General features: G+C 42.1%; 1 protein-coding gene across 1 annotated transcript in view; it reads right to left on the bottom strand.

Moving 5' to 3' along the window:
• Positions 1-4407: 4407 nt before the first annotated feature.
• Positions 4408-14439, bottom strand: part of LOC147116328 (adhesion G protein-coupled receptor G2-like) — a 162579-nt gene continuing 152547 nt past the window's right edge. Inside the window, exons 12-15 of the mRNA XM_085991184.1 lie at positions 11619-11887; positions 8572-8671; positions 6683-6960; positions 4408-6341 (exon numbers count right to left, since the gene is read on the bottom strand). Of these exons, the coding sequence (XP_085847310.1) occupies positions 6262-6341; positions 6683-6960; positions 8572-8671; positions 11619-11887 (727 nt within the window). The 3' untranslated portion in view covers positions 4408-6261. The remainder of the gene's footprint in view (positions 6342-6682; positions 6961-8571; positions 8672-11618; positions 11888-14439) is intronic.

Here is a 14439-nt window from a genome sequence, read left to right as displayed (position 1 = left end):
GAAGGGACAGAATGTATAATGATAAAGGTAAAGTAGTAAAATGGGTAAAAGCAGGAATAAATTGTCAGAAAACATATTTGAAAGTTCTTTATCGGAATGCACGCAGCATTCGTAACAAAATTGACGAGTTGACGGTGCAAATAACTACACATGGGTATGATCTGGTGGCCATTACGGAAACATGGCTGCAAGATAATCATGAATGGGAACTAAACATACAAGGGTATTTGACAATTAGGAAGGACAGACAGGAAGGAAAGGGAGGTGGGGCTGCTATGTTAATCAGTGATGGAATCACTGCAATCGTCAGAAATGATATTGGGTCAAAGGATCAGGATAGTGAAACAGTTTGGGTGGAGATAAGGAATAATAAGGGGAAAAAGTCACTAGTGGGCATAGTCTATCGGCCTCCTAACAGTTGCAACTCTGTTGGTCGGAGTATAAATCAGGAAATAGTTGGGGCTTGTAATAAGGGAACAGCTATAATCATGGGGGATTTTAACTTTCATATTGACTGGACTAATCAAATTGGGCATGGCAGCATTGAGGAAGAGTTCATAGAGTGTATTAGGGATGGGTTCCTTGAGCAGTATGTAACTGAACCAACCAGGGGGCAGGCAATCTTAGATCTGGTCCTGTGTAATGAGACAGGATTAATAAAAAATGTCCTAGTAAAGGATCCCCTTGGAATGTGTGACCATAATATGGTTGAATTCCAAATTCAGTTTGAGGGTGAGAGATTTGGATCTCAAACCAGCATACTAAGCTTAAATAAAGGAGACTATGAAGGTATGAGTGTAGAATTGACTAAAGTGGACTGGGACAACAGATTAAAGTGTAAGACGGTACAAGAGCAGTGGTCTGCATTCAAGGAAATATTTCACATCTTTCAAGATAAATATATTCCACTGAGGGAAAAGGGGAGTAAAAGAAAAGACAGCCATCCGTGGCTTAGTAAAGTAATAAAGGATAGTATTCGACTGAAAACAAGGGCATATAAATTAGCCAAATCTAGTGGGAGGATAGAAGATTGGGAAGCATTTAAAAGCCAGCAAACAATAACTAAAAGATTAATTAAGGGAAGATAGATTATGAAAGTAAACTAGCAAAAAATATAAAAACAGATAGCAAGAGTTTCTACAGCTATATAAAAAGAAAAAGGGTGGCTAAAGTGAATGTTGGTCCCTTAGAGGATGGGACTGGGAAACTAGTGGTGGGGAACATGGAGATGGCAAAGACGCTGAACAAATATTTTGTATCAGTCTTTACAGTAGAGGACACTAAAAATATCCCAACACTGGACAAACAGGGGGCAATGGGGGCGCAGGGGGAGGAGCTAAACACGATTAAAATCACTAAGGAGATGGTACTCAGCAAAATAATGGGACTTAAGGCGGATAAATCCCCCGGACCTGATGGCCTACATCCTAGGGTCTTGAGAGATGTGGCAGTAGGGATTGTGGATGCATTGGTGATTATTTTCCAGAACTCCCTGGACTCAGGAAAGGTCCCGGCAGATTGGCAAACTGCTAATGTAACACCCTTATTTAAGAAGTGAAGTAGACATAAAGCTGGAAACTATAGACCAGTTAGCCTAACATCTGTGGTTGGCAAAATGTTGGAGTCCATTATTAAGGATACAGTAACAGAGCATTTGGATAAACATAATTTAATAGGACAGAGTCAGCATGGTTTTACAAAGGGGAAGTCATGTTTGACAAATTTGCTCGAATTCTTTGAGGATGTAACATACAGGGTGGATAAAGGGGAACCAGTGGATGTAGTGTATTTGGACTTCCAAAAGGCATTTGACAAGGTTCCACACAAAAGATTACTGATCAAGATAAAAAATCACGGGATTTGGGGTAATATACTGGCATGGGTGGAAGATTGGCTATCTAACAGAAAACAAAGAGTTGGGATAAATGATTCGTTCTCGGGCTGGCAATCAGTAACTAGTGGTGTTCCGCAGGGGTCAGTGCTGGGACCCCAACTCTTTACAATCTATATTAACGATTTGGAGAAAGGGACCGAGAGCAACGTATCCAAGTTTGCCGACGATACAAAGATGAGAGGGAAAGCAGTGAGTGAGGAGGACATAAAAAACCTGAAAAAGGACATAGACAGGCTAAGTGAGTGGGCAGAGATTTGGCAGATGCAATATAATGTTGGAAAGTGTGAGGTTATGCACTTTGGCAGAAAAAAATCAAAGAGCAAGTTATTATCTAAATGGAGAGAAACTGCAAAGTGCTACAGTACAAAGGGATCTGGGGATCCTGGTGCATGAAACACAAAAAGTTAGTATGCAGGTGCAGCAGGTGATCAGGAAGGCCAATGGAATCTTGGCTTTTATTGCAAGGGGGATGGAGTATAAAAACAGGGAAGTCTTGCTGCAGTTATACAGGGTATTGGTGAGGCCACACCTGGAATACTGCGTGCAGTTTTGGTTTCCATATTTAAGAAAAGATATACTTGCTCTCGAGGCGGTTCACTCAGTTGATTCCAGAGATGAGGGGGTTGACGTATGAGGAACGGTTGAGTAGGTTGGGACTCTACTCATTGGAGTTCAGAAGAGGATGTTTCCACTGATGGGTGAGATTAGAACTAGGGGGCATAATCTTAGAATAAGGGGCTGCCCTTTCAAAACTGAGATGAGGAGAAACTTCTTCACTCAGAGGGTAGTAAATCTATGGAATTTGCTACCCAGAGAGCTGTGGAAGCTGCAACATTAAATAAATTTAAAATGGAGATAGACATTTTCCTAGCAGATAAGGGAATTAGGGGTTACGGGGAGAGGGCAGGGAAGTGGACGTGAGTCTAGATTCAGATCAGCCATGATCCTATTGAATGGCAGAGCAGGCCCGAGGGGCTGTATGGCCTACTCCTGCTCCTATTTCTTATGTTCTTATGTTATGATTTATTGATAGTATGCATGGAATGTGAGCAAAATTTAGTATAAGAAATGCAAGGAAACATTGTTGAGTAGCTCATACTGGAATCAGATAGTGTGGAGGTGATTTTGCCAGCCCTGGGGAGGCAGGTATGGAGGCGGGACTGCCAGGAAAATGGCAGAATATGGGGGCTGGTGGCAAACCCGCCCCCAACCTGCCTCCATGCCATCTTCCCAGGAGATGGGTTGCCATCCCATGCCGGGTCCCGTCTCCTTGGAGGCGGGAAGGGATTAAAGCCTATTAACTGCCTGTTTATCCCCATTTTGCCCTCACAAGTGCAGACTTCCCGAAGGCTCCAAAACCTACCAGCTCAGCAAGGCGAGTACTGGGTCTGGGTCAGGGGAGGTGCAAAAGTGTGGTGTGAAGGTAAGTGATGGGTGCAAGAGTGGAGAGGTGAGTATCTGAGGTAAGTGCAAAGTGTTTTTAAAAGTGTACTTGCCTTTGTTTCTTCTTGCAGGCTTCAGTCGGTTTTTATGCGGAGACTCTCGGACCTCTGTGTTGCAGATGAGAGATGGCCACTGCATTCTCATATGCAACAACCATCTCATTTCTGTAAAAGAAAGAAGGTTGATGAGGTCTTGTATGCAAGATCTCATCAAACTACAGAGATTGTCAGTGTTTGACAGCTTCACAGAGCTGTCAAATGATGACAAATCATCTGTCAAAAATTTTTGACAGATGAAAAGTCAAACGTTGACATGCTCTGCCACCGGCTTTCCCTTAATTGGCCTGCTAAGCCCACTGGGTGGGCTTAACAAGGTCAATCAAGGGAAAATAGCGTGGGTTGGCTACAAATCGATGGAGGCGGGACAACGACCCGCCAAGCAGCAGTCCCGCCTCCAACGCACCCCCGTCACAAAATCGCCCCCTATGTGTCTCAGCAGCTCTCACACTGGTTTGTGTAGTATGAAAAAGACTTGTGCGCTCATACCGGTTTTGGATAGTATGAGGTTTCAATAAAGACCTGATCCTACATTACCACAACTGACTGTATGTGTAGTCTGACGTTTAAAGCAACGAAATGATAAAGAACAAGAAAGCAGCCCAATACACTGCTTTGGTGTATCTCTGGCGCTCGCCTGCTCCATGCCAACAGAAACTTCAGCCTTTGGGTTACCAGGAACCCTCCCCACCTCAATCCCAGCTCTAGGCCTCTGAGCTCGGGGCCAATGAATGATTTTTTTAAACAAACATTTGGTAATTCTTCAGGGGTCCAGGGAACTTTCCAGGCCTGGACTCCACCAGGAACCTCTACTTAAGGAGGCCCCACCCCATGCCTTTCATTTGCCTTGAAGTTCCACCCCTTACAAGACACTGTGGAAATTCCAGACCCAGAATTTCAGCTCTTAATCGTTTTTCTCTTAGCAGTGCCTCACTACGAGACAGTTATTACCACCTGTGAGTAATTTATATTAGATTCTGTCTTTCGTAGTCAATGACTAGAGGGTGCTTTGGTCCAAAGTATATATGTTTTATTATAGTTATAAAAGAAGCTACAATACAAAAAGTAAAAGATGTTAAAATACAAAGGTTACACTTACAACATTCTATAAAAGTCATTGAGATACAACCTGCTTAACTTCACAAGGTTCTGAGGTGATCAAACTCGAGTTGCCTTGCAATCACCTGAGCGTGTCCAGTTCCGCTCCGAGAAACATTCTATCATCTATGCTTTAAGTCCAGCTTATATACATTAATCGCTCATTACATTATGGGACCTTGAGCCTGCTTTTGGGCAGCATGTCAATCAATTTCAATGTTTCCTAAGCCAAGCAGCCGTTTGGCAACTCCAAGACATTCCATAATAAGCAGAACCAGTCAACTAACGATGCCTATGCTATGATCATCATAAACGTACCAACTAAACAAGGTTACGCAATCTTCAGACAAGGCCTGTTGATGCTTTTAACAATTTATACAGTAGTTTGCAGTAGTTTGCAGAAAATGTTTTTCTTACACCACCCTATTTGCTTGCCAAAGATGAGGAGCCGTGTTCTGCACACACAATTACCCAAAGTATAAAACCGAGCAGAGAAATTTCCAGCGCACTTAAATTTTGAAATATCAGTTATTCTGCGGGTGGATTTTCAGTTTTGACTATTTGAACTCTTTAGTCTGGATTCGGTAGGGTTACAAGATAGAGTTAGGCCTCAATATCACGGCAAGTTTGAATGAGGTTTGAGTGTGATGATTTAACTGGAGTTGCCAATTTATTAAAAAGTATATTGCATCTGACAAATATACAGATACGAATGAGCAATTGTTACAGATTTCTATTAAATTCCTAATTATTACAGAATAAATACTGTGTAAGCAATGCACACAATAACTTCACTAGGAAGCAAACTAATATAAAACTATGGAAAAGTAAAAAGAAACTTGCACATTTCCCGTGACGTTGGTCACAGTGAGTCAGAGGATACACTGCTTTATAATGAGTGAAGCGTTATACCGTTTAACATACAATGTAATTTATATTTAATCTCCCATGCCATTGGTTACAGACTTCAACTATTTGGTCTTTTGAGAAGCTAACAGGAGTGGGTTTAGAAATTTAGTAGAGATGATTGGTGCAGCCAAAGTGCAAAGGGGAGGGGCTTGTTGTGATTGACATAGAATCCAGTTGATCAGGAGGAACCAGAAAAATAGGCAGCAAAACTTCAGCCGAGCATTCCAACATATGAGGAAATCTTTTGGGATTTCTGTGAATAATCATCTTATTCCACATTGTTCAACTTTTTACTCGTTTCCTATAAATGTAATTGTTACTTTTATCAGTAAATTTTCAGGTCGGTGAAAAATTGGAGATGGCAATTCAAACCAAGGTCAGAAATGTCATTGAGCAATTTGGTTGCTTTCTGCTACTTCCTAGTTTGGAATTTGTAACTTTTAAACAAATTGAACAATTTGAATTCTCAGCTTTCTGCTGCTTGGTCCTTGCTGATTGAATGGAACTGATTTTTATTTTTTCATGTTACATCAATTAGATATTTGATTGGTTGAAATAAGGAGTTATCTGTTTTACCAATCACTCGTTCTTGTCCGATGGGGTGTGATGTGACAATGCATGCTAGGTCTAAGTTACTTAATTATATAGGTAATGACATTTAGAACAACTGGCCTTCCAAGCAAAGAGATAATTAAACATTTTGTGCTGATTTCTAAGACATGCTGAAATCACAAATGTAGCAACAAACTTCACTCATATTTAAAACACTTTACAAACAGTGAGGCTTTTTAAGAAGCTTGTTAAAAAAACTCATTATAAAGGTGAATGTAGCACAAGTGACAGCACTTTCACCTCTTTTTTCTATGTTCCTGATGTATAACTTGACATTTGGTCTTTGGATGGTCGTTTTAAAGCACAGTACCACAAGAATATGAAAAATCCTGCAAAGATTTAAAAGAAAAATGGCATATGGTCATTAATTATGCTATTTAGTGTTAATTACTCCATTTAATATTTGTCTACAGAAACTGCCTTAAATATTGAATCAGCTAGTTGTTTAGAGCTGGTGAAAATGTAAGTCTCATGAGGAATGAAAGAAAGGTCCCCTCTAGGTGCTGCATAATATTAAAAAACCTTCCCAATTAATTCCCTTTGTTTTCAAAGAAATTATTCCATGAAGTAAATTAAATTAATAAAATTGTACTAACATTCTAATCATTGGCTATTTATTACAATTACTTGACCGCTAATATATGTGTACAGCACTAGCGCTTTGACTAACCTTGCAAGGAATTTAAGATGGAGAACAGGTACATTTGAACCACACGCAGTGGTCCAAATGAAAAGAAAGCCAAAGCCCAGGTTGTGCCCAATAAGCAGCAGAGACCAAGGACTGTCCATAGATCCTTCCAGACAGATCCTTTCTCATGACTGCTCTCTCTTCGCATATGAATTAGCTTGGTACAGACAGTGATTAGCATTGCTGTGTTCCCAAAGAATATAATGCTGAAATAGCCACAGTTTGTAACATAATGGACCATGTTGTTTGTTATCCAGCACCTGTTTGAAAAGAAAGAAGCCTTGAAGTATTCAACATGGAGCTTTACTTTTGATTTCATACACCATTGCATGCCATGGCCTAGAAATTGAGTAGCCTTAGCGCCGCATTTGAGGCGCTAGAGGGCCTAGCGCCGGAGTTATGGCCAGTTTAGAAATTCCCTGGGGCCCTAGAATCGGCGGTAGACCGGTTGCGCTGCGCCGGCACCGATGACGTCATCGGTGTGCGCAGCGTCCCGGTTGCCATGCCGACGGGCCCCAGTGCCGAAATTCAGTTGCGGCCGCCTCGCCCGTGGCAGCCGCAACTAAGACTCTGGCAACAGAGTCTTACATCAGTTAGCGCCTGCGCCTTAAGGTCGCGCGGCGGCCGGCCGCTTTCCCGCCGGCCGCCTGCCCGCACCTCCCTCCCCGGACTCCTCCACCCCCCCCCCGCGGAACAGATGCTTCCGGGCTGCGAGCCCGGCACTTCCCCGAGGTGCCGGGCTCATTTTTCTGATGAGTTTACCGGCCAGCGGGCGGGTGCAGGCAGCTCCTCCTTAACTGAAGGAGGAGGCCTGCACTTCCCGAGCCTGCCGCACCGCATCGGGCGCCGCAGCGCCGGAATAGCACCGCAAAGCGGCAGGTAGCGCCCATTTTCAGGCGCAAACACCCTTCAGTAGCGCCGGCAGCCGTTTGGGCGCAGCGCTACTGAATTTTTGGCGCGCGCAGGGGGACTTAGCGCCGGCGCTAACTTTCCGGCGCTAAAGCCCTGGCGCGGCGCCAACTGAATTTCTAGGCCCATGTTTCTAACTAGCGCCTGACAAGTTATTTTCCAATCAGATGCAAACTTTTGGACTAATCCTTGTTCATCACATGGAGACTGCAAACTGAGATATAGTGCATGAGGCCTCAACCTAAACCTTTTCTTATAGGTTCAGATTCAGTACAGGTTTGTAACAGGAACAAAAGACAGTTTATTTAAGCAGGTATACGACAAGCAGGTAATTTAACTTCCTCACACAATATACCACGTGCTACTTTACAAGCAATTCATCACAAGAATTGAGATTTACTCTGATGAAATGGCAGAAATTGCGGTGTGTTTCACAATCTAACACTGAGTAATTTAATTCTTGTTCAAGCTGCAAAGACCACAGATTAATCACTTACTGTTCCACACAGCTTTTTAATTAAATAATTTCCCTTCCCTCGCCCCTACTCCTTACTAGCTTACAGTTGCACAGACATTGGTCACCCTCCAATATCCTGCCATGATAATGAGTACTAGCAGGCTATTTGACTGTGGGATACATCACAGCTAAGCCTGATCCTGCCTTCACCCGAGGACCATGCATTCCCAGCAGTGCTCACTGGATACCCACAGAAGCAGGAACACTGGCAGATTTCCCCTCGAACCATTCAGGTGTTGAGGCAAATTGTAGCACAGTTGCCACCAACTGATCAAAATCTGTTAAATCACAACAGATCTGGCATTGAACCTGAGAACTTCCTGACCTACATGGCCCAGCTACTCAATGGACATCTTTTTCTGCTGAAACTCGAGTGACAAGACTTAACAGTGGAAAAAAATCAAATACCAACATTATCGCTTCTGGCATTTTTACCAAGACCTACATTGAAACAGAACTGTTTTTGTCCTGGGTTTCAATCACAAACCAGCCATAATTGTTCTTGTTCACTCCGATACACACAAACACCACTAGAGCAGGAATGCCTGTCAATAGAAGAAAATTCATCACTATATTAACATTTAAAGAATACAATTCAGTATGTATCTTATTAAGAATATTAAGGAAGAATGGGCTCATCGAGCTTAGGGTTGCCAATTCTGGAGAGCTGACTATTTCCCATCTTTTGTATCCAATTTCAGTTCAGGAATAGCACATGTTAGATGTAGAATAAAGCACCCTCGATAAACCTCTAAAAAAGGAACATATTTTAAACTAATTATTAAAAAGGAACCCAGCTTTGCAGTTCCATTTCTCGCAGAAGCTCTCCTTGTGGACTGCTTGAGTGAGATTGACAATTCAGCACCAGTTCCTGCTGAATAATGGGTAGTTTTGTGCTCTAAGCTTATACCCAGTAAGAACTGGGTTGAGTCTGCCTAACTCATTACATATAAGAACCTAGAAATTCTGGTGCCAGTGTGGCACCATTAAAAGTGTGGCGGGACCACGTTCCAAGTACCTGGAGACAGGGTCATTAACAAAATAGTGGTCAGTGACAATGCCAGTAGCAGTGCAATAGAGTGCCCACTGAGTGGTAACTGTATTAATCTCAGAGTGGCACCCTGCCACTTTGGGAATGGGAAGTACAGGCCAGTTAAACCAAAGACTGAACGCAGCACCTTTTAGTCAGTTGATGGCTCCAACATTGGCAGGGCCACAATCCAACGGTGGTTGATTCCGCTAGGATTTTTTTGCTGCTTACAAATGTCACATTTGTTCCAGAACAGCACCTACACCTGCTCTCAGCAGACGTAGGTATTGCTAGGCCTATTAGAGGTGTATCTGGCAGGATTCATGAGGTAGTCGAGGAGTGCCTTCAGACATTGCCCCACACTGTTGTTTGAATACAAGTTGCATGGGCAAATAAAATATCCATGCCCCCTTGGCCAGAATTTACTGTGTAGGGCAAAAGGAGCAGGCTTCTGCTGTATCTAGGTCTCACCCCATTTTCTGAAACCTCCACGTCAGGACTCTGCCATCTTTTCATGAAAAACATTGCATGATTCCTAGGCTAAGATCTTTACAGCTGGAAAGAAGACAGAGGGGCTGAAAATCCTCGTCCCTTCTCCTGCCATATCAGTGGAAGGCTATACCTAATGGAAGATCTTCACCTGAACCAAAATGATACCAACATCTTTGTGGATAGGGTAAATAGAGAAACGGGAAAGGATTTAAATTAATATGGTAGGGGGTTATGGAATGAGGCTGGAGAGGGATGGCGGGATTAACAAAGATGTTGGAATACAAAGCAGAAGGTTTTGTTGAAATAAATAGAAGACATTATAGAACAGGTCGAAAAGCTTCTGGGAAGAGATGGAGAGCAGCTAAAAGTCATGGTCCATGTTGGAACCAATAACATAGATAGGAATACTTCTGAAATCTTGCAGAAGGAGTTTCGAAAGTTAGGCACCAGGTTGAAAAAAACAAGACCTCAAGTGAAACAATCTCAGAGGAGGAAGGGAAAGAAGCTTTGAGGTAGTGAGGGGTTAAAACACTGTTTAGAATGGGCAAAGTATATCAAAAAATAAAATAAGAAAACCAGGAAATGAATAATGGTCAGCTTTCCAAAAAGTGAGTCAGGATTGAATGGTATTTTTATGAATTCAACACAAATTTGGGATAGTTAGAAGCATTAATATCGATGGAGGAATATGATATAGTAGTTATAATGGAGGTTTGCACTTAGTAAACCTGGTTATAACATTTTCAGGAGAGATAGGGAGGGGTTAAAGGAGGGTGTTGCTCGTGTTAGTGAAGGATTCTATCACAGTGCTAGAACTGATGTGACAGCAGGAGAACAGATGGGAAATAGAAGCACAACATAGTTAATTAAGTTCAATATAAGAACAGGAAAGGATAAGGAGGACAAAGATAAGGGTGCTGGACTGGGAAAAGACAAATTTGAGTTGAATGAAAAGGGATCTGGCCTAAATTAGCTGGAGAGAAAAATTTAGCAGAATTAATTCTTGCTCCCCCGTCAGTGCTGTTCCCACCTCTGAGTCAGAAGGTTGTGGTTCTAGCAGCACTGCAGACTTGGATGAGATGTAAAACTGAGGCCCCTTGTTTCTGCTCAAGTAGATCTAAAATATTCCATTGGACTCTTCAAAGATGAGCACAGAGTTTGCCCAGAGCCTTGACCAACATTCCCCCTTCAATCAAAACCACCAATAACGGGTCATTTGATCATTCATTCATTTGCTGTTTTTGCACAAATTGGTGATTGTATTTGCTTCCATAACAACAGTAACTGCATTTCAAAAGTCAAACACTGGTTGTAAAGTGTATTGGGACCACTTGAGGATGTGGTAAGGTGCCATAGAAATGCTTTCTTTTCCTTCTTGCTTTACTTCTCTTTCATTCTCCTCCTTCACCTAGTGCTCTCTTTTGCTGTCTTCCTTCACTTCTTGCTTGTACTCTTTTCACATCCCATTGGGTCAGGAGCACTTGGGCAGGTGAACAAGTTGGATAGCACTGTGCGCGAGTGGGAAGCAGGTGGCTCGGGAAGCACTCGGGAAGCAAGTGAGCAGATGGGTCAGGAAGTATGCAAGGTGAGCATATCATTCAGTTTTCCTCTTTAAATGTTGCATTGTTTGTTTACCAGCATTGGTGCAATAATAAACAAAATGCAATATAAGCAAATGAAACTGATTTTAAAATTTAAGTCATTTGAATAGCAAGTATTCATCTTGTATGACACCAAGTTACCTATGGCTTCTAATCTTATAACTGATGCCTGTGACAGAAATGGAAGATAGGTAGGCCTCATAACAGTATTATCTTTAGAAAGTGTGCTTAACTATCCATTGGCATCTGATCTCTGCATGCTATTTTGAAAAATATTGTATTGGGGCAACTAATGTTTGGTGTATAAAGCACAAAATGGGATCAATAAATCGAGCAACAAAAAGTGAAAGGAGACTACTTCATACTCACCCCAACCAATAACAGCCAGTTTTTGGATGTAGTATTTTACATAGGTATTGAACACTTTGATCAGCATCATGTACAGATGAAATGCTTCAATTCCCATCCAGGTGAACGTGCACAGCAATGAATAATGTAGACACACAGCAATGGCCTTACAGAGACTGTCATTTTTCAACATACTGAGCCATACATTGGTCAAGAAGTTCACGTTTAGAAGAAATAAGGCAGCGCAGAGGTTCATGTGGATCTTGGTGACGTCATCACTTTTATACTTCCTAAAACAAAAACGAAAGCAGACAACTTTATGCCAACATCATGAGGGAAGTCGTACAGTTATACTTCAGGCAGCTCTTTGACACTGGTACAATACATGTGTGCGAGCAGACAGTTCAGTTTTACAGCCCTGATCACATAACTCTAATCAGCTCTATTCATGCACAGAGAGCTCTACTTGCCCAGCTTTTAACTGATGGTGAAATTTCCAATCTCCAGTCATAACTTTGCTGGAAGATCAATGGAATCCCTGGAGAAATGTGTAAATGGCTAAAATAACTATGGCAGGAGACTAGGAAAATTCCTGTAGAAATTCCAGGTAAATGTTGGAAAACAGCCAAGGGTAGCCACAAGATTGCTATTTTCTAACATTAGAAACTGAACAGTGCTCAAGCGAACATGTTGGCATCCCCTCTGCTGATTTTTCAATGTAACTTGACTAGGCAGGGGTGAAAAATAGGTTAAGACACAATCCCTTGTGTTCCTGTCCATTCTTGTGCACCCTGATTTCCTGCAGGTAGAGACCAGCGACATAAAATATGCCCACCCATGTATGGATGAGTTATTGTAAGCATATGGGAATGATGGTTGTGTCGCGGCTATAATATGTAGGTGTTTGTGGACAGTGAGATTGTTCTGGATTGCCACATCTGCAGTAAATATCTTTGGGTTGAGACACTCTGGCTCAGAATCTTTGAGCTGGAGCGCGACTTAGAGACACTCTGACACATAAGAGAGGGGGAGAAATTTTTGGATAGTTTTCTCCAGAGTGCAATCACACTTCAGGGAAAAGCACAGGTGCAGGAAAGGTGGTGTGTGACTGTTAGTCAGCAGGGTAAGGGGAACCAAGGGGAGATAGAGAAGGAGTTCCTGCAGACACTGGTCCTGTCCAACAGGTACAATTGTACTTGCTACCTGTGAGGATAAGGATGCAGGCTGCAGGGTGGACAGCCAGAATGCTGACTATGGCACCATGGAGCAGGAGGCAGTCCGGGGGCATGGGCGTGAGGGGAGAATGGAATAGAAAGGCTGTAGTCATAGGGGATTCAATAATTAGGGGAATAGATAGAGGCCTCTGCAGTCATGTAGGGTGTGTTGCCTACCTGATGCAAAGGTAAAGGATATCTCAGAGCAACTGGACAGGAGCTTGGAAAGGGAGGGGGAAGAACCATTTGTCGTGGTCCATGTTGGGACCAATGACATAACAAAGAAAAGGGAGGAGGCCCTGCTAAGGGAATATCAGGAGTTAGGAAACAAATAAAAAAAAACAGGACCTCACGAGTGGTAATCTTGGGATTACTAACTGAGCTCTGTGCTAATTGGCATAGGGTTAGACAGATCCAGAAGGTGGAAAGACTAGTGTGGGAAGGAGGGGTTCCATTACATGGGACACTGGCACCAATACTGGGACAGGAAGGAGCTGCACCATTGGGATGGGCTCCACCTGAACTGGAGTGAGACCAGTGTTCTAGTGGAAAGGATAAATAGGGCTGTCAATAGGACTATAAACTAATAAAATGGGAGGAGGGATCTGGTGAAAATAATTTAAGTCTGAAGATAAAAGAAATAGGAAATGAGAGTAATGGTCAGACCAAGGTAAGGAACAAGGGTAATATAAACGGTCAGGGAACAAATACAGTTATAAAACAGAAGTATAAAAGGACTGTTAAAAATAAAGTAAAAGGAACAACTATTAAAGACGAAATAAACCATCGATACAACAATGTACACAGCATTCAAAGTAAAATGGGGGAACTGGAGGCAATAATCTATAGCAAGTAACCAGGTGCAGTAGGAATAACTGAACATGACTACACAAAGAACAGGATTGGCCACTAAACATTGCAGGTTATAACATAAACAGAAAGAATAAGGAAGGAAGAAAGGGGGTGGATTGGTGTTCTAATTAGAGATAACATAATGACATGAGAAAAAGGACATGATTAACAGAATGTTAGAAACAGAATCCATATGGACTGAAATAAAAGATAGGAAGGGATTGGTCATGCTAATAGGGGTATACTACAGTCCACTTAATAGTGGAAAGGAGGTGGAGGAAGAAATATGTAAGCAAATATGTGAAATGAGTAAAGGACATAGAATAATAATCATGGGAGATGTTAACTACCCCCAAATAAACTAGCAAGCAGTGGTAGCAAAAGGGGTACAGGGAATGGAGTTCTTAAAATATGTGCAGGACTCCTTTCCCAGTTTGTAAAAAGACCAACAAGAGACGGAGCGCTGCTGGATCTAATAATGGGAAATGAAGCGGAACAGACAAGAGAAGTGTAGGGGAACATCTAGGCAATAGCGATCACAACATAATAAGGTTTACGATAACAACTGAAAAGGACTTACGTAAGACAAGACTAAAGTAATAAATTGGAAAAAAGTTGATTTTAAGGGGATGCGAATGGAACTCGGGAAAGTAAACTGGAAAAATTTACTGACAAACATAGAAATAGAACAGCAGTGGGAAACATTTAAAATGGTGATCAAGTGTGTCCAGGAAAAGTATATCCCACTAAAAAGCAAGAACAAACTAGCCAGTAAT

Source organism: Somniosus microcephalus, chromosome 6 (genome assembly GCF_052327205.1).
Source record: "Somniosus microcephalus isolate GS21.2 chromosome 6, FLI_Smic_1.0, whole genome shotgun sequence".
Classification (NCBI taxonomy): domain Eukaryota; kingdom Metazoa; phylum Chordata; class Chondrichthyes; order Squaliformes; family Somniosidae; genus Somniosus; species Somniosus microcephalus.
This window is presented reverse-complemented; position numbering and strand designations above follow the sequence as displayed.